This window comes from Ranitomeya imitator, chromosome 5, assembly GCF_032444005.1.
Source record: "Ranitomeya imitator isolate aRanImi1 chromosome 5, aRanImi1.pri, whole genome shotgun sequence".
Taxonomy (NCBI): domain Eukaryota; kingdom Metazoa; phylum Chordata; class Amphibia; order Anura; family Dendrobatidae; genus Ranitomeya; species Ranitomeya imitator.
In genome coordinates this window covers 171,297,913-171,318,129 of record NC_091286.1, presented here as the reverse complement: position 1 = coordinate 171,318,129, position 20,217 = coordinate 171,297,913, and the positions used below count along the sequence as shown (strand labels likewise).

Sequence of the window (20,217 nt, the reverse complement as noted above, 5' to 3'; positions counted from 1 at the left end):
GGGGGCAGTAAAGCTGGACACGGGGGGCAGAAGGCCGCTGGACACAGGGGGGCAGTAAAGCTGGACACGGGGGGCAGAAGGCCGCTGGACACAGGGGGGCAGTAAAGTTGGACACGGGGGGCAGAAGGCTGGACACAGAGGGGGCAGAAGGCCGCTGGACACAGGGGGGCAGTAAAGCTGGACACGGGGGGCAGAAAGCTGGACACAGAGGGGGCAGTAAAGCTGGACACGGGGGGCAGAAGGCTGGACAGAGGGGGCAGTAAAGCTGGACACGGGGGGCAGAAGGCCGCTGGACACGGGGGCAGTAAAGCTGGACACGGGGGGCAGAAGGCCGCTGGACACAGGGGGGCAGTAAAGCTGGACACAGGGGGGGCAGAAGGCTGGACACAGGGGGGCAGTAAAGCTGGACACAGAGGGGCAGTAAAGCTGGACACAGAGGGGGCAGAAGGCCGCTGGACACAGGGGGGCAGTAAAGCTGGACACGGGGGGCAGAAGGCTGGACACGGGGGCAGTAAAGCTGGACAGGGGGCAGTAAAGCTGGACACGGGGGGGCAGAAGGCCGCTGGACACGGGGGGGCATAAAGCTGGACACGGGGGGGGGGGGGGCAGAAAGCTGGACAGGGGGGGGGGGGCGGGGGCAGAAAGTTGGACAGAGATGGGGCAGAGTGCTGGACAGAGATGGGGCAGAGTGCTGGACAGAGATGGGGCAGAGTGCTGGACAGAGATGGGGCAGAGTGCTGGACAGAGATGGGGCAGAGTGCTGGACAGAGATGGGGCAGAGTGCTGGACAGAGATGGGGCAGAGTGCTGGACAGAGATGGGGCAGAGTGCTGGACAGAGATGGGGCAGAGTGCTGGACAGAGATGGGGCAGAGTGCTGGACAGAGATGGGGCAGAGTGCTGGACAGAGATGGGGCAGGATGGATACGATGGAGACAGATGGGGCAGGATGGGGAGATCATATGGGGCAGAATGGATACTCATGAGGGCAGGATGGGAGAACATATGGCTGGAGCCTGGAATGAGACACACGGGGGCTAGGATGGCGAATATTACCATAGGGGCTAATTAAGGGATATTATTATTGCAGTGATGTATTTATTTTATTTTTTGAGTATACTGTTTTAAATGGGGGGGCGGTCCTGTTACTGTGTAGAGTGATACTATGTTGCCTTCTTCATGTGGTGTAATGTAGAAGTTGGGAATATTAAGTAATGTGTTCTACAAGCAGAACTCGAGATAACTGTTTTATTTCCTGCAGAGACGAGTCCTGGCTGGATGAAGTGATGGCGGTCTGTGCTGGATGAAAGATGAAAGACTTCACCTAGAGACGTCACTGGTGAGTCAGTGTTACCTATACACTGACACTATACTATATACAGAGGTCCTGTGTACAATGTCACCAGTGATCACTGTATTACCTGTACACAGACACTGCTTACTAATTACAGATCTGTGTATAATGGCACTGATGGTGATGGTATTGTGTTTTTTTTTTTTTTTTTATTACTGATCAGTATTGTAGTATTCAGTCATTGGTGGTAATATGCGGTCTGGTCATGGTGTAGCGGTATTTGTTCCTTGTATTTTATATTATTCGATCACTGTGGTGGTAATATGTCATCTGGTCATAGTGCTGTGGTATTTGTTCCTTGTATGTAGTATTATAGGTCATTTTAAAATTTGAAAAATAAATAAAAATATACCTAAATTGTATTGCATATTTTAACAAATATTTAGTAGGTTACAGTAGAGTAGGGCCCGGCCAAAAGTGTCTACCTTGTTATGGTGGCGGCTTAAAAAATCTTTTGGCCAAAACAAAAGCTGCCGGCTATATGTGTGATCTGGTGTTGGGAACTGTCAATGTGTGATAGGTGAGAAGTGGAGATTTTCCAAGAGAGAGCAGTGGGACTGTGGGGTGGAGGCGGGGCTGGGGTGGAGCCTGGGCGGAGTTTCAAGGGGGCCCCGAAAATTTTGCCAGTATGGGGCCCCGAGATTTCTAGTGGCAGCCCTGCCTGAACCCCCTTCGCTCACATCATGTAAGAATATTTTCAGACAACAGGGTGGCCTACCTAAACCATCAGGGAGGCACCCACTCTCAACCACTGATGGAAGTGACGCATTCGATCTTAGAGATGGCCGAGAACAATTTAGCATCCTTGTCGGCCCTTCACATAAAAGGGGTGGACAATTTCAGGGCAGACTACCTAAGTCGGTTCCGCCTAAGACAAGGGGAATGGGAGCTGAACCAATCCATATTCAATCAGATCACGGAGAAATGGGGAACTCCTGTTCTAGATCTCTTTGCGAACAATCTAAATAGGAAAGTGACCACCTTTTGTTCCATAAGCCCAGCAGGGAACCCGGTGGCGTTGGACGCCTTCCTAATTCCTTGCAATCACAAACTAGCTTATGCGTTTCCCCCCAATCGCATTGATACTGGCAGTTCTGAGGAAGATAACGGAGGACAGGGCCCGAGTAATATTAATAGCCCCCTTCTTGACGAAAAGTATTTGGTTTTCTTGGGTCAGGAGAATGTCTGTAACAGATCCTTGGGTACTCCCAGATCTGCCCAATCTCCGATTCCAGGGACCAGTAACACCTGCAGGTAGCAAGACTACATATGACAGCTTGGAATTTGAAAGGGGGTTACTGATAGAGAAAGGGTTTTCTCAAGGTTTAGTATCAACCCTCCTGAAAAGTAGGAAACTAAAACCACCAAGCAATATGGTAAAATTTGGAAGAAATTCCTCTCTTCCTCAGGCTCTAAAGTGTCTGAAGGAATTCCGCTTAAAGCCATATTAGAGTTCTTACAAAATGGGCTAGAGAAAGGTCTAGCCAGAACAACACTTAAGGTTCATATTGCAGCACTGGGGGCTAACTACAACCTAGCAAGGAATCATTGGGTTTCCAGATTTGTTAAGGCGGCGGAAAGATCTAGACCCTTACGAAGGGCCCCACAGTGGGACTTAAATTTAGTCCTCACAGCCCTAACTAAACCCCCCTTTGAGCCCTTAGAGGAACTTACCTTAAAGATCCTGTCCTTCAAAACCTCCCTTTTGGTAGCCCTTACTTCAGCCCGAAGGGTTAGTGACATACAAGCCTTGTCAGCCGGCCCACCCTTCACACAGATCTTAGATGACAAGGTGGTATTAAAAACAGACCCGGCATATTTACCAAAAGTAGCTTCTCGGTTCCATAGATCCCAAGAGATCTCCTTTCCCTCCTTTTGTCCAAACCCTAAAAATGAGGGGGAAAAACACTACACACATTGGATGTTACAAGGTGTCTCATCCATTACATGGAAGCTACTAGGGAGTGTAGGGAGGATAGATCTTTTTGTGTATTTTCGGGGCCCTCAAAAATGCCTCCAAGGGTACACTGGCAAGATGGATCAGAGATGACATCATCCTCTCGTATACCTCAAGCGGGATTCCAGTTCCAGGGGAGGTTAAAGCTCATTCAACTAGAGCAATGGCGGCTTCCTGGGCAGAAAGAGCCGGCGCTTCAATTGCCCAGATATGTAGAGCGGCTACTTGGTCTTCACCCTCAAACTTCTTTAAGTACTATTGGTTGGACTTAACTTCTTCTTCAGACCTTACAGTTGGTAAAAGGGTTCTAGAAGCGGTAGTCCCTCCCTAAAGTACAGTCTCTGCACTTCTCTCCGTGGTGCCGTCATGGGGGACAGAGAAAATGGTAGTTACTCACCGATAACGGTGTTTCTCTGAGCCCATGACGGCACCCGTACATTCCCTCCCCTCACATGTGGATGTGCACACTTATAATGTTTAGTTAAGTAACTAAGAGATAAGCACGCGGTATCTCTATTAAGGCTTAGTAATGTTTAAACATTTTAACTATTAACCTGATATTCCCTTCATGCTCTATAAACAAACTGATGCGAGCGAGAGGTACCGCCTTTTTATCTGTAGGTTTCCTGTACTTAGAGGGCGGATCCTCTCTCCGTGGTGCCGTCATGGGCTCAGAGAAACACAGTTATCGGTGAGTAACTACCATTTTTGCACTTTTTTTCCTGTGAGTGGCGTCCCGTGCAGAGCATTTGTGCTCTTCCTGTGTCCGCAGCTCTTTGATCAGTATCGCTGCTGATCAGAGACTGCGCCACAGGACTTTCTTTTTTTTTTAGCTAGTTAGTGTAGCGGACTTCGCACTCTAAGCGACGTCCGATTTATTTATTGTTTTTCCAAAAAAATAATAGTAGTTAGTACAGTGTAGTTTTAGATGTAGATTAGCTGGTGTCACAGCGTTAGAGACGACCGATCATCTATTAAAAAAAATAAAATCGTACAGAGTAGTTTTATAGGTAGGGAGATAGTGTCTTTTTTGCATAAACAAAATCTGCTATCGCCGGATAATCTCTAGTGCATTAGGGGAGCGTACGTCACACTGTTAGTGGCGTTCGCTTTTCCTTTGTAAAAAAAAAAAAAATAAAAAAAATTTAGTTGCGTAGGGTAAATTTGTATATGTATGTGTGTGTGTATGTATATGTATGTATGTGTGTGTGTATATGTATGTATGTATATATATATATATATATATATATATATATATATATATATATATATATATATATATATATATATATATATATATATAATCTATATCACTTTTTTACATCTGATTTTTCTTCATCTTTTTTGTTTCTTCTACATTTTTTTTCTCACTACTTGTTTTTTTCTCTCTGGTTATAATAAAGAGTACCCTATACACAAACCCCACACATTACACGTGTAAAAGCACCACTTACACACACATCCCCAGGGTTTGGGAAAAAAAAATGGCCCATTCGTCTACAAGGCGCTATTCACCAGAGGAGGCTTACGCCATCCTTGCGTCCAACACGGATACAGCCAGTGAGGAAGATTCCACATTCCTCTATTTCTCCTCCTCATCCTCATCTGATGAGGAAGGACCCTAAACAAGACGCCCTAGGACCCAGGCAACTCCTGCAGCAATCGATCCTGTATGGATTGCACCCCCTGAAAATTTTCAGCCCGTCATTCCGGATTTCAGCAGCAGCTCAGGAATCCAGTTTGACACGACTGGCCTCACTGAAATTGACTTCTTCAAATTCTTTTTCAGTGATGAAATAATAAATCTTATGGAGGCCCAGACGAACCTATATGCCCAACAATTTTTTCACCCAAAATCCCACGTCAGCACACCCCAGATGGACTCCCGTAAATGCAGCAGAGATGACATTTTGGGGAATTGTGCTGCATATGGGCATAACCAAAAAGCCAAAGCTTTGGCAATACTGGAGTACTGACATTCTGTACAGTACACCGGTATTCCGCATGGCCATGAAAAGGACACGATTTGAAGGGATCCAAAAATTTTAGCATTTTAGTGATAATACACATTGTCCTCCTTGAGACGATCCAAACTTTGATCGTCTATATAAAATTCGGCCAGTGGTTGAACACTTCAGGAGAATATTTGCTGAGGCGTACACACCCCAGAGGGGCATCGCTATTGATGAATCTCTCGTTCACTTCAAAGGGAGGCTAAAATTCCGACTGCCTGCCCAGTAAGAGGTCCAGGTATGGAATAAATCTGTACAAACTGTGTGAGAGTACCTCAGGGTACACCCACAGACTTGGGGTCTATGAGGGGAAGGACACACAGATTAACCCCCCGCTGAATGCCCCCCCATCCTGGGGGTGAGTGGGAAAATTGTGTGGGAATTGCTGCACCCACTGCTGGATAGGGGTTATCACTAGAGTTGAGTGACTTTTTTACTTTTTAAGGATAGAGTTGGGTTTCACGAAACCTGGGTTTCTCAAAAGTCGGGTGAAATCGGCCGATTATTGCGAAAAGTCGGGGGCCGACTGAAACACGAAACCCAATGCAAGTCAATGGGGAATCAAAGTCGGCAGTGAGTGGAGGACAGGAAAACACCTACAGTGCCCATTTTAATGCCAAAAACATCAAATCTTATTACTGAAGCTTGTCAATCTTAATTTACTTTATAATAATAGTTAGGCATTGAAAACAGGGGGTCATTTGGCTAATGTTGTGGGGGGTAGGGCTGGCTCAAGATTTCCTTGGGCCCAGGAAACGCGGAATACCTCACGGCGGTGGAGCAGGTAGAGGTAAGTATTTCACCTTTGCTCAGGATCACAGCACTTGCAAGCAGGGGGGGCCCACTAGTTGGCTATGGCACAGGGCCCCTCATAGTACGGCGGTGTGTTTGACGGCGGGTGGCGCATCCCACTGCCAGATACACTTTTGCGTACTATGAGGGGTCCCGTGCCAATGCCAACGAGTATGCCCCCCCACCTGATGAAGGAACCTGCACTTTCATCTGCACCTTCCTCTTTGTCCCCGTGTAAGGTGGTATAGAATGCTGGAAGGGGAACCTGACTTTCACCAGGGTCAGATTCTGGCTGTGCAGAGAGTGCAAGGGGAATGTAGTGGTCTGGGTCAATGTACCAGCAGACTCATCTAGCAGTGACTGGGCAATGCGCAGGATGAGGAGGAAACAGATATAGGACCAAAATAAAAAAAAGTAGGATAGAAGCAGTTCAAAATTGGTAATAGGACTAAACAGGTGGCATAGCTTTGTTCAGTGGAGGACAAATGTATTGAGTGGCTGACAGTTAATAGGCCCAAATAATAAAGTGGGCTAAATGTCTGCCAAAAAAAAGTTTATAAATAAACAGGTGGCATAGCTAGGTACAGGGGTGGGCTCCTCTGCTGAGTAGCAGACAGTGGTAGTAGGCGCAAAGTATTAACTGGTCTAAATGGAGGCCAGGGCCCCTGTATATTTTTACTATCATCTATCATTTCAACAAATTTGTATTGGCAGTGCCATTGAAGGATTTAACAGCACAGACTACACAGTGGTGGAGCAGGGAGAGGTAAGTATTGCAAGTGGTAGAGCACTGTTCGAGCTGGGGGGGGGGAACACTCGTGGGTGGGGGTACTGGCACAGAGCCCCTCGTATTACGACGGTGTGTCTGACGTTGGTTGTGCACCACCACTATCAGAGACACTTCATTGTACTATGAGGAACCCTGTGCCAGTGCCGTCGCTCGAGTGGGCACACCCACCTGTCCAGGCAAACGGCACTCGCACGGGTACTTGCGCCAAGTGGTGACCACGGCCCTGTGGGGGGAGTCAGCCCATTTAGGGAGGTATAAAAATAGCCTATGGTGGACATTCAGCAGCTGCAAATGGAGGAATTGGAGCAGTCAGTAAGAGGAGGCCAAAAGCAAGACATTTTTCAGGCAAGCTACGTGTCAGCAGGGGAAGGTGGGGCAAAATAATTTGAAATCCATGACTGGTTCATTTTAATGAAGGTTAGATCATCAACATTTCGGGTAGCCAGACGTGTCCTTTTTTCGGTCCGTATTGAACCAGCAGCACTGAAGACTCTTTCTGATAGCACACTAGCAGCTGGGCAAGCGAGCTCCTGTAATGCATATTCTGCCAATTCAGGCCAGGTGTCTATTTTAGATGTCCAGTAATCAAAGGGGAATGACCTGTGAGGGAGAACATCGATAAGGGAGGAAAAGTAGTTCGTAACCATACTGGACAAATGCTGTCTCCTGTCACTTTGAATTGATGCAGCAGTACCTGTCGTGTCTGCGGTCATTCCGAAATCACTCCACAACCTGGTCATAAAACCCCTCTGTCCAACGCCACTTCGGATTTGTGTACCTCTAATACTTCTGCCATGTTGCCCCCTACAGCTCGTGTGAGAACCATCACCGCCGCTGTGTGCTGGGAATGCCTGAACCAAACGGTCTACAAGAGTTGCTTGTTTAATAGCCAATATTTGCTCAAGGTTCTCATGTGGCATGATATTTTGTAATTTTCCTTTTGTACCGTGGATCCAGGAGGCAGGCCAACCAGTAATCGTCATCGGTCATCATTTTGATAATGAGGGGGTCCCTTTTTAGGATACGCAAGGCATACTCAGCCATGTGGGTCAATGTTCCAGGTGTCAATTCACTGCTTGTGCTGGGTTGAGGAGCACTTTCTTGCAAATCAACATCACTTGTGTCCCGCAAAAACCCTGTACCTGACCTTGCAACGCCACCAGTTTCTATTGCCCCCTGTGAAGCATCCTCCTCCCATAAATATTCATCATCCTCCTCCTCTTCGTCCGCCACCTCGTCCAGGAGAGTTCCCTGAGCAGACAATGGCTGACTGTCATCAAGGCTTCCCTCCTCCTTGGCTGCAGACGCCTGCTCCTTGATGTGCGTCAAACTTTGCATCAGCAGACGCATTAGTGGGATGCTCATGCTTATGATGGCGTCGTCTTCACTGACCAGCCGTGTGCATTCCTCAAAACACTGAAGGACTTGACAGAGGTCTTGCAGCTTTGACCACTGCACACCAGACAACTCCATGTCTGCCATCCAACTGCCTGCCCGTGTATGTGTATCCTCCCACAAATTAATTACAGCATGCCTCTGTTCGCACAGCCTCTGAACCATGTGGAGTTCCACCTTGTTGCAATGTCGATTATTAGGCGGTGCTGGGGAAGATTCAGCGATCGCTGATGGTTCAGCATACGGCTGGAGTGTACGGGCGACCGGCGGATGTGCGAGCAAAGTCTTCGAACCTTCAGGAGCAGGGCGGGTAACTTCGGATAATTTTTCAGGAAGCACTGCACCACCAGGTTCAAGGTTTGAGCCAGGCAAGGTATGTGTTTCTGTTCTGAAAGGGCTATGGCAGCCATAAAATTCCTTCCGTTATCACTGACTACCTTGCCTGCCTCAAGACGTACACTGCCCAGCCATGACTGAGTTTCTTGCTGCAAGTACTCGGCCAGTACTTCCGCGGTGTGTCTGTTGTCGCCCAAACACTTCATTTGTAGCACAGCCTGCTGACGCTTACCACTAGCTGTTCGATAATGGGACACCTCGTGTGCAACACTGGCAGCTGCGGATGGAGTGGTCGTGCGACTGCGCTCTGTGGACGAGCTTTCGCTGCTGGAGGAGGAGGAGGGGTGGCAAACGCCTACAGCCAACTGTTTCCTAGACTGTGGGCTAAGCAGAACTGTCCCACTATGGCTGTCCCCTGTGGACCCTGCATCCACCACTTTAACCCAGTGCGCCGTGATGGACACATAACGTCCCTGGCCATGCCTACTGGTCCATGCATCTGTTGTGAGGTGCACCTTTCTACTGACTGATTGCCTCAGTGCATGGACAATGCGGTCTTTGACATGCTGGTGGAGGGCTGGGATGGCTTTTCTTGCAAAGACGTGTCGACTGGGTAGGTCATAGCGTGGTACTGCATAGGCAATCAGGGCTTTGAAAGCTTAGCTTTCAACCAACCGGTAGGGCATCATCTCTAATGAGATTAGTATAGCAATGTGGGCGTTCAAACCCTGTGTACGCGGATGACCGGATGAGTACTTTCTTTTCCTAGCGAGAGTCTCTTGTAGGGTGAGCTGGACTGGAGAGCTGCATATGGTGTAACTAGCGGGGGTGGTGGTGGACATGGCAGATTGAGATAGGGGTGGTGATGGTATTCTTGATGTTGGCCTACATACAGTGTTTCCTACCAAGAACCTTGTGATTCCCTGACTGCTTTGGCCTTGCGACGATACCTCCACATTTGCTGCTGGCGGTGTCCTAACCGGTGGGCTTACAGTGAGGGAAGCAATGTAGCGTTGCTGACTACCTTCATTCTGAGCAGGTGCACCAACGGTATGGGACGTTTGGTAGTTAGTCCAGGCTTGCAAGTGCATGCTGGTTAAATGTCTACGCATGCATGTTGTATTTAAATTTTGGAGATTATTCCCTCTGCTAAAGGTCTTTGAGCATTTCTTACAGATAACTTTCCACTGATCATTCGGATCTTGGTTAAAAAATTCCCACACAGCACTCTTCCTACTATGGAATACCTTTTCAGCCATTGCACGCTGTGCTACTTTCATCGGATAGCCACGCTGTCCTAAAACTATTTTTGGTTTTGACAAATTTTTTTGGCCAGATACGGGCCTGCCAGATGAAAGCTGTTGCGATGTAGATGGCTGCTGCGGATCATCCTCCTCCGCTTCTGAGCTACTGGCAGCGGCTCCCTATTCCCCCCCAATGGCTGCCAATCTGGGTCCACAACTGGGTCATCTATCACCTCCTCTTCAATGTCATGTGCACCCTCCTGTGTCACCGTGTAAGGTGCTATAGCGTTCAAGATGGAGCACCATAGTCTCATCAGGGTCAGATTCTGGCTCCGTACACTGTGAGGGCAATGTAGTGATCTGAGTCAATGGAGCAGCATAATAATCTAGCTGTGGCTGTGCATCTGTGCACTCCATGTCCGATTCAACTTGTAATGGGCATGACTTGTTAACAATTTCCCTTTCTAACCCAGGCATGGTTTGTGTAAAGAGCTCCATGGAGTATGGAGTTAACTGTAGTGTCGCCTGCTGCATCCTTCACTTTTGGTTTGGGTGAAGGACACAAGGAAGCGACTTGTTCCTGACCGGGAGCATCCACTGACGACTCGCTGCTTTTAGATTTCGAACTTTCTGAAGAGGAGGCGAAAGAGCTAGAGGCTGTCGGCAAGGAAAGCCAAAACTTTTTCCTGCTGCTCCGGCTTTAAAAGCTGTTTTCCTACTCCCAGATAAGGGAGCCTTCGAGGCCTTGTGTAGCCAGACGATGACGCTGGCATAACACCTCGAGCCTTTGGTGCTATTTTGCTTTTCCCACTACCACCAGATGCTCCACCACCATCAGTAGCAGCTGGCAACGACCGCCCACGGCCTCTTCCACCTGACTTCCTCATGTTTGAAAAAATCGAACCAAAATAACAACCGTTATATGGTACTGTAAAACAAGGTAGAAGGTGTATATAAACTTGTTGAGAATTTAAATCTCCCTTTTTTTTTTTTTTTGCGGGAGACTGAACCAAAACTCAGGCCCAGTGTATTACACTACACAATGTAAGTGACAGAACGTGGCTGGCAGATATATTAAAAAATACAAGGGCTGTAGTACAATTTCAATCTCCCTACAATGATCTCAGGACAAGTATGGCAGCAATAAAAAGGGCTGCTGCACACAAGTGTGGAGAAATAAACGAGAACTGTGCAGAAAGGAGCAACAGGATTTTTGCTTTTAAAAAAGCAGTTGGTTTGCACAGCGGCGTACAAACAGCAATGCAGCTATCAGGGAGCCTTATAAGGCAGCCTAATAAGCTACAGAGCTGATGCACAAAAATATAAACATTGTTCCTGCAAAGAAAAGGTGGTGTTGGACAGTGGAAGTCGCTACAGCACAAGCAGTTTCGGGGTTAATCTTCCCTCCCTAACTATATCCCTTCTTCTGATGAAGCTGCAGCAACCTCTCCCTATGCTAAGATCGGCAGAAGTAAGATGGCGGTCAGCGTGCACGCCCCTTTATAGCCCCTGTGACGCTGCAGAAAGCAAGCCAATCACTGTCATGCCCTTCTCTAAGATGGTGGGGACCGAGACCTTACTCATCACGCTGCCCACACTCTGCGTCCTCCTTCATTGGCTGAAAAATGGCGCTGAAAACGTCATACGAAACGTGACTTTGGTGCGAAGATCGCAGACCTCATGGCCGATCCCACACTAGGGTCAGGTTTGACGAAACCCGACGTTGCCGAAAGTCGGTGATTTTTGAATTTGTCCGATCCGTTTCGCTCAACCATAGTTATCACCTCTACATTGACAACTTTTACACCAGCATCCCACTCTTCAAGGCCCTCTCAGCCAGAGGTACAGCTGCATGTGGCACCGTGCGAAAAAATCAGGGAGGCCTCCCTAAGCCGCTAATTGGGTAAATGCTGAGAAAAGGGGAAAGCAGAGCCCAATGCAGCGCCAACATGCTGGTGGTCAAGTATAAGGACAAAAGGGATGTCCTTATCCTGACCACCATACACCGTGACCACAACACCCTTGTCACTGTTCATGGGACCACAACACAAGTCCCAAAGCCAGATTGTATCCTGGATTACAATAGGTACATGGGGGGTGTAATATTGACCGTACATTATCGAACGCCATTCACGTCAATGGGAGGCAAACACATGCACAACACCTTAGAATGGCCCCAAATGTTGCCAAAACACATCATATGAGGGAAAGACACCAGGAAAATGGCCTCAATTCACCCACAGTACAGATTTTAGCATGGCACTGCAGTAATTAGCCAGGCATGAGGTATCGGGGTCTGGGACAGCATTTACAAGTTTCAATTAAACGTCACAGTAAGACGAGGTGGGTGAGGGATCGGTGAAGGGCCCCTTTGCTGGGAGCCCTGATACCGCATTCATGACATGACATTGGTCAGAATTGTAAAAATTGGCCCTGTCACTTAAGTGAAAACAGGCTTCGGGGTGAGGGGGTTAATTTAAAAAAAAAATGGCTTGGGTTTTCGCGCAACTTTCAGAGAGGTGCCTGGTTGCTAGGCAACCCCCACACGTACTTATGCTGGCTAACAGATGTAAATCATTCAGCTGTGGCAAGAAAAACTCAATCTCTGAGCACTAAAAAATACTCGGAGGACACCCGAGCATGCTTGAGAAATCTCAGGTAACTAGTATATTCGCTCATCACTACTAAGCATCTCTGGGAACTCCTTCAAGATTGATGGAAGACCATTCCCGGTGACTACCTCTTGAAGCTCATCAAGAGAATGCCAAGTGTGCAAAGCAGTCATCAAAGCAAAAGGTGGCTACTTTGAAGAACCTAGAATATAAGACATATTTTCAGTTGTTTCACACTTTTTTGTCAAGTATATAATTCCACATGGGTTAATTCATAGTTTTGATGCCTTCAGTGTGAATGTACAATTTTCATAGTCTTGAAAATTCAGAAAAATCTTTAAATGAGGTGTGTCTAAACTTTTGGTCTGTAAAATATATATATTTGAGTTTAAGCCGACCCGAGTATAGGCAGAGACCCCTAATTTTGCCACAAAAAAATGGGAAAATTTATTGACACGAGTATAAGCCTAGGGTGGGAAATGCAGCTGCTTCTGGTAAATTTCAAAAATAAAAATAGATACCAGTATAAGTTAAATTAATTGAGGGATCAGTAAGGGTACGTTCACACTAGCGTTGTGCTAGTGTGCGTCGGCGCCGCGTCGGGCGACGCAGCGGCGAAGCACGCGTCATGCGCCCCTATGTTTAACATGGGGGACGCATGCGTTTTTGCTTGTTGCGTTTTGCGACAAATGCGTCTTTTTTGCCGCAAGCGTCGGACCAAGAAAACGCAACAAGTTGCATTTTTCTTGCGTCCGATTTTCGGCAAAAAACGACGCACGCGTCGCAAAACGCAGCGTTTTTGCGTGCGTTTTGCCGCGTTTTTTGGTGCGTTGTGCGTCGCCGACGCAGCGGCGCACAACGCTAGTCTGAACGTAGCCTTAGTTAAGTGGTTTTGAATATCCATATTTGATCAGAAGCCACATTATGCTCCATAAAGTTCGTGATGGGCCCCTTAAGATGCTTCATATTAAAATATGCCCCATATAATGCTGCATAAAAGGTTAATGATGGCCCCATAAGATGCTCCATAGAATATTATGCCCCATATAATGCTGCACAAAAGGTTGACGGCCTCGTAAGATGCTCCATAGAATATTATGCCCCATTTAATTCTGCACTAAAGTTGATGGCCCCATAAGATGCTCCATAGAATATTATGGCCCATATAATGCAACACAGAGTTTGATGGCCCCATAAGATGCTCCATAGAATAATATGCAAAGCATGCTGCTGCGACTTAAAAAAGCGAAAAAAGCATACTCCCTCGCTGCTGGGGGCCAGGTGCCAGAGTCGCCGCTGGCTCAGGCTCCCTGCACTTGAGATATTCACCTGTCCCCATTCCAACACCGCGCGCCTCTGTGTCTTCCACGTCTCTGCAGTGACTATTCAGGCAGAGGGCGCACGCTAACCATGTCATTGCACCCTCTGACCTGAACGTCACAGTTAGAGAACTTGGAAGACAGAGCGGTGGTGGAACAGTGAATAGTTGAATATTACATGGCTCCCCCTCATACTTACCCCCCCCTCTCTCCTTACTGGCGCGGTCTCTGTCTCTGCTTCTCCAATGGTCTCCTGGCGTGCGCTGGCAGCTTGTTCATGGTCAGTGGTCACATGGTACCGCTCAGTAAAGTAATGACTATGCGCGCCACGCCTATGGGAGTTAAGTCGCGTCCATATTCATTACTTTAATGAGCGGTACCATGTGACCGCTGAACACTGGAAGAGCTGTGGGCGCCGGAGACCATCGGAGATGCAAGGAGGAGACTGTGCCGGGAGCAGGTGAGTATGATGTGACACAATATATGTGTGTGTGTGTATATGTCTGTCTATATTGATCTATATATAAAACATATATGCCAGACCATACATGCACCACAAACCAAAGATGCCAAGGGTGCGCAGATATATATAGTCGGTTCAGTGCAACAACAAGTGAACATAGAAACCGAAAAAGACAGCACTGCAAGAACGAAGTAAAAATAAAATAGCTCTTTATTAAATTACCAGTAAAAAGAACATCATAATAGTATCAAAAGGGAAAACAAGATAAGACAATGATCACCAAATGGTGGCAGTGTGGTACCGACAGGTAGATAATGTGTCAAAGACTCATGTTAAACACAGTAATATAATGTGTGCTGTATAGTACTGCACATCATGACATATCAGCCTCTAAATGTGCATTGGTACATAAATAGTTAAAAAGCATAAGTGCAAAATATATATCACATGAACATGCACAGCAGGACCGATAGTGATATAGGAAGAAAAGTAGATAAGCAATTGGTTAACCGGTCATAATACCTGAAGGGAAGACCACACTGCCACGAGCCCCAACGCGCGTTTCGGCGCAGTGCCTTCTTCCGGGGGAAAAAGTTCAACTTGGGCTACATTCCCACAATCGGGAAGCAGTAGCACTTTGGGCGCAGCATATTTTTTTTGCTTCCAAAGTGCTGCGTTCCAACTACGGAGGTAAGATTTACTGCAGCCACTACATACCTATTGTGGAAATTTCTGCTGTGCAGACTATCGTCTCTGCAACAGAAATTGACATGCTGCAGCTCTCCCTCTCTCCCCCTCTCTCTCCCTCTCTCTCTCCCTCTCTCCTTCCCTCCCTCTCCCCCCCTCTCTCCCCACAGAAAAGCTGGTGTTACACATTGCAAATCGCTACAGCGCACAATCGACAAGATGACGATAGGCGTCCACGCCCCTAAAGGTACCGTCACACTAAGCGACGCTGCAGCGATACCGACAACGATCCGGATCGCTGCAGCGTCGCTGTTTGGTCGCTGGAGAGCTGTCACACAGACAGCTCTCCAGCGACCAACGATCCCGAGGTCCCCGGTAACCAGGGTAAACATCGGGTTACTAAGCGCAGGGCCGCGCTTAGTAACCCGATGTTTACCCTGGTTACCATCCTAAAAGTAAAAAAACAACCGCTACATACTTACCTACCGCTGTCTGTCCTCGGCGCTCTGCTTCTCTGGTCTGGCTGTGAGCGCCGGGCAGCCGGAAAGCAGAGCGGTGACGTCACCGCTCTGCTTTCCGGCCGCTGTGCTCACAGCCAGACCAGAGAAGCAGAGCGCCGAGGACAGACAGCGGTAGGTAAGTATGTAGCGGTTGTTTTTTTACCTTTAGGATGGTAACCAGGGTAAACATCGGGTTACTAAGCGCGGCCCTGCGCTTAGTAACCCGATGTTTACCCTGGTTACCAGCGAAGACATCGCTGAATCGGTGTCACACACGCCGATTCAGCGATGTCTGCGGGGAGTCCAGCGACGAAACAAAGTTCTGGACTTTCTTCCCCGACCAGCGACAGCACAGCAGGGGCCTGATCGCTGCTGCCTGTCACACTGGACGATATCGCTAGCGAGGACGCTGCAACGTCACGGATCGCTAGCGATATTGTCTAGTGTGACGGTACCTTAAGACCTATGTCATCACTCTGCCCACGCTCCTTCATTGGCTGAAAAAATGGCACCAAGTGCGTCATACGAAATGCGACTTTGGCGCGAAAGTCGCGTACCGCATGGCCGACCCCACACAGGGGTCGGGTTTCATGAAACCCGACTTTGCCAAAAGTCGGCGACTTTTGAAAATGAACGATCCGTTTCGCTCAACCCTAGTGAGTAGTGATGCCACCCAGGGGCGGATTATAATGAGGTCAATCTGGGCGGTAGCCAAGGGCCCAGTGGTGTGGGGGGCCCTTGGCTACCGCTCAGATTAACCGCCACCATCAGGGCATTACTGCCCTGACTGGCATATTGGCCCGGTGGGCAGAGGGGGCCCGTCTCATCTGCTCACCGGGCCCCTACCGGCGCTGCGGCAGTTTAACGCTATTGATGTGCGGGCCCGCACGTCAATAGTTAAGAGCCGCCAGCCAATCAGAGGCTGGCAGCTGACTTCAGCCGCAGCGTGCACGTCGCTGGTGTCTGGTGCCATAGTCAGTCGCTGCCAAGTGCACGCTTCAGCTGCGAGGAGGGAGCTTTGCCAAAGGAGCGCGGTCAGGTGAGAAGAACTTGTTTTTTTTGAGAGCGGCAATCCGGGGGACCCGGGCCAGAATGCTGGACACATTGGGGGAAGAGATGCTGGACACATTGGGGGCAGAGGCGCTGGACACATTGGGGGCAGAGATGCTGGACACATTGGGGGCAGGATTGGAGACATGGGCAGAATGTAGATACGGTTCATGATTGGAGAGGGGCATGATTGGAGACACGGGGCAGAATGAAAGACATGGGGCAGGACTGGGGACAGATCGTGCAGGATCATGGGGCAGGATGGATATGATGGGGCAGGATGGGGAGATCATATGGGGCAGGATGGATACTCATGAGGGCAGGGTGCGAGAACATATAGCTGGAGTGAGGAATGAGATACATGGGTACATGGGGGGGATACATTACTGTGCAGAGTGACACTGTCTCCTTCTTTTCTTCATGTGGTGTAATGTAGAAGTTGGGAAAAATTAAGTAATGTGTTCGGCAAGCGGAGCTCGAGATAAGTTATTTCCTGCAGAAACGAGTCCTGGCTGAATGAAGTGATGGCGGTGTGCGCTGGATGAAAGATGAAGGACTTCACCTAGAGACGTCACTGGTGAGTCAGTGTGTTACCTATACGCTGTACACTATATACAGAGGTCCTGTGTATGTCACCGGTGATCACTGTATTACCTCTACAGACACTGCATACTAAGTACAGATCTTCTGTGAATACTGGCACTTATGGTGATAGTATTGTGTTTTTGTTTTTTTTATTACTGATCAGTATTGTAGTATTCAGTCACTATGTGGTGGTAATATGTGGTCTGGTCATGGTGTTGCGGTATTTGTCCCTTGTATGTGCTATTCGGTCACTTTGTGGTGGTAATATGTGGTCTGCTCATGGTGCTGTGGTATTTGTTCTTTGTATGTGATATTATTCGGTCAATGGGGGTAATATGTGGTCTGGTCAAGGTTTTATATTTGTTCCTTGTATGTGATATTATTGGTCATTTTTTAAAATTTTAAAATAAATAAAAATATACCTAAAATTGTATTGCATATTTTAACAAATATTTAATAGGTTACAATAGTGTAGAGCCCAGCCAAAAGTGTCTACCGTGTTATGGTAGCAGCATGAAATATCTTTTGGCCAAAACAAAAGCTGCTGATTTTATATGTGATCTGGTGATGGGAACTGCTAGTGTGATAGGTGAGAAGTGGAGTTTCACTCAGCAACTATTTTTCTGGAATAATCTGGTTCAGGTATATGATGACCCAGTCACATGACCGGGGGGCCCACAGAGTCTGAACAGCCCGGGGCCCTGGCTACCCTTAATCCACTCCTGATGCCAACAATTATGTTGAATCCCCTAACAATAGTGGTGCCAGGTCTTGGATTTAATTTTGAGGCTGAACACTACTTAAAAAGGATGAACTTTGGCTGTTTTAGCTGGCCTGCCCATCCTAATGTCAGACAAATGTAAATGTACAATGGTTACCAGCTGAATACTATGGGGGCCCGGTCTGTCCAAACACTTTGCGAAGTCCTCAGACATGCTCCCACAAAATCTTTCCACTGCTGACTTCCTGCATCCTCTTGACACCTGCAGCGTTTCCACTTCTCTATAGTGAGTGTGCTGTTCCGTGTAAGTTATGCTCTTCAGTTTCTATGTGTGGTTTCCATGATGTGTATATCTGCTTATATTTTACTCTGCTGCCACCTAATGGGCTTTTTCCATATGGCAGCTTATTAATTAATTCTTGTGGGCATCTCTTCCACTTCCGGTTCAGGGGTCACGTCTTCTCTTCCTCTTTCAGCCATTTCATTTTTTAGTTTACTTGCTTTTGTGAGAGGACACGCTTGTACCGGGTTAAGGAAGGCATCGGTCTTTCGACCTCTTGCTGCTCACACTTGCAGCCATACTTGGTGCTTCATCTTCCTGTACCTTGTCTACACCTGCATTTCCGGAGAAAGTACTGTTAGGGTATGTGCACACGTTGTGGATTTCCTGCTGATCCGCAGCGTTTTTTAAAAAACGCTGTGCGGAAAAGCTGCGGATTAAAAGTATCATGGCACTTCTTTTTTGCGGCTCTGCAGCGTTTATGTACCCATTCCATTATAGAATTCCACAGGGGTAAAAAAACGCGAATCCGCACAAAATCTTCAGTAAATCCGCATCAAATCTGCACAAAATCCGCATAAAAAAGCATCAAATCCATACCTGCGTTTTCTGCCAAGAGATGCAGAATCCGCACAAAAAATTCCACAGGCAATTCCGCAATGTGGGCACATAGCCTTACTGATTATACGCTATATGTCCAGATTTCCAAATAAGTCTGGATTGCACAATCCCTGGTGTGCAGCATCTCTCCGGACACTGAACAGCATTGGTCCTGTCTGCCCTGCATCGAGGAAACTGAAGGCACAAATCTCTCACAATCCCTATTAATCAACCACACCTCCATTTGCATCATGTGGAGACAGAACAGTGAGGCTAGGGTCTTCTCCCCTCTGTACCAGACTGTCACTGTTGTTTTGTTCGTTGTAACTTATGTAAACCCTCTTCACATGTATAGAATCAGGGGTGCTTTTAAAATTAAAAAAATAAGAGATGAAATCTGCGGTGATTAAGCAGGGGTGCTTCAGACTACACCTTTTAGATTTTGGTTTATGTATTTAACATCAGATTATTTCCGCTTAATCCAAAAATGTGTGCAACTTTAGGAAACTCATATTTGTACGTTGCTATTTAAACCTTGGTTTTTTTTTTTTGTGTTTTATTTTTCTAGTTTTCAGAAACCAGCTGCCAAGGAAAAATGACACTTATTCTTACGGTCCACCTCCAGACTCTCCACCACCCCATGGAGAACATCTTACAAGCTTTCAATTGAAATGTGGCCTTAGTCTGTGTAGGGTGTGTGGCTGCCTGGGGCCCAAGTCTTGCTCCAGATGTCATAAGGTGAATTACTGTGACAGACTGCACCAGGTGATGGATTGGAAGGTTCAGCACAAGCAGCTATGTGGTAAAGCATTAGGTAAGCTGTATACTGGTATGGCATCTTTTATCTGACATTGAAATTAGATGTAGTCAGATTCTCCTAATTCATGAGAAGGTATACACCTCTTTGTGAATCAGGAGCGCCATACAAGTCGCATGCATTTCCATGTGTGCATTGCTACGAATCATACCCCAGTCCCTGCTGGAGTAAGATGTATGGCCTAGCCAATTCATCCACTTGTCATGAATTTTGGCAGAGCTGGGAGTAACAGGTGTGAATACAACAGAAGTATCAAAATGTAGTTGCAGCTCCAAATTGCGCCTACATTTGTGCTACTTTTATACGTTTCACACCAGGCTTCTGACTTGAAAGCTTTGATGAATTGAGCCAATGATATTTTGAAATGTGCAATTTCTGAGCATTCCTATGATACATTAAAAGGGAACATGTCTTATTGACCATAATGTCTGATCTGCAGAAAAGACTGAGCAAATTAATCTCTATCTATCTATCTATCTTTTATTTTTTTTCCATAAAAAAGGAACAGCACAACACTTCTACTTATCTCTGGGTGCAAAGCCTCCAGGCAACCTGTCCACTGGTTATCCAAAGTCCATAAAATTAAAAAAAGAAGGCAGCACTCCATTTTTCTTAATAAATGTGCAGGATTTAATCAGACCCACATGTCTGTGCGACGTTTCGGCTCTAAATGAGCCTTTCTGAGAATTGAGAAAGGCTCATTTA

General features: G+C 47.2%; 1 protein-coding gene across 2 annotated transcripts in view; it reads left to right on the top strand.

The window, feature by feature from the left end:
* PDCD2 (programmed cell death 2) overlaps positions 1-20,217 on the top strand; it is a 161,882-nt gene that overhangs the window by 27,221 nt on the left and 114,444 nt on the right. For both annotated transcript variants that reach the window (XM_069769318.1, XM_069769319.1), the window contains exon 2: positions 19,264-19,509. In XM_069769318.1, coding sequence (XP_069625419.1) covers positions 19,264-19,509 — 246 coding nt within the window. The remainder of the gene's footprint in view (positions 1-19,263; positions 19,510-20,217) is intronic.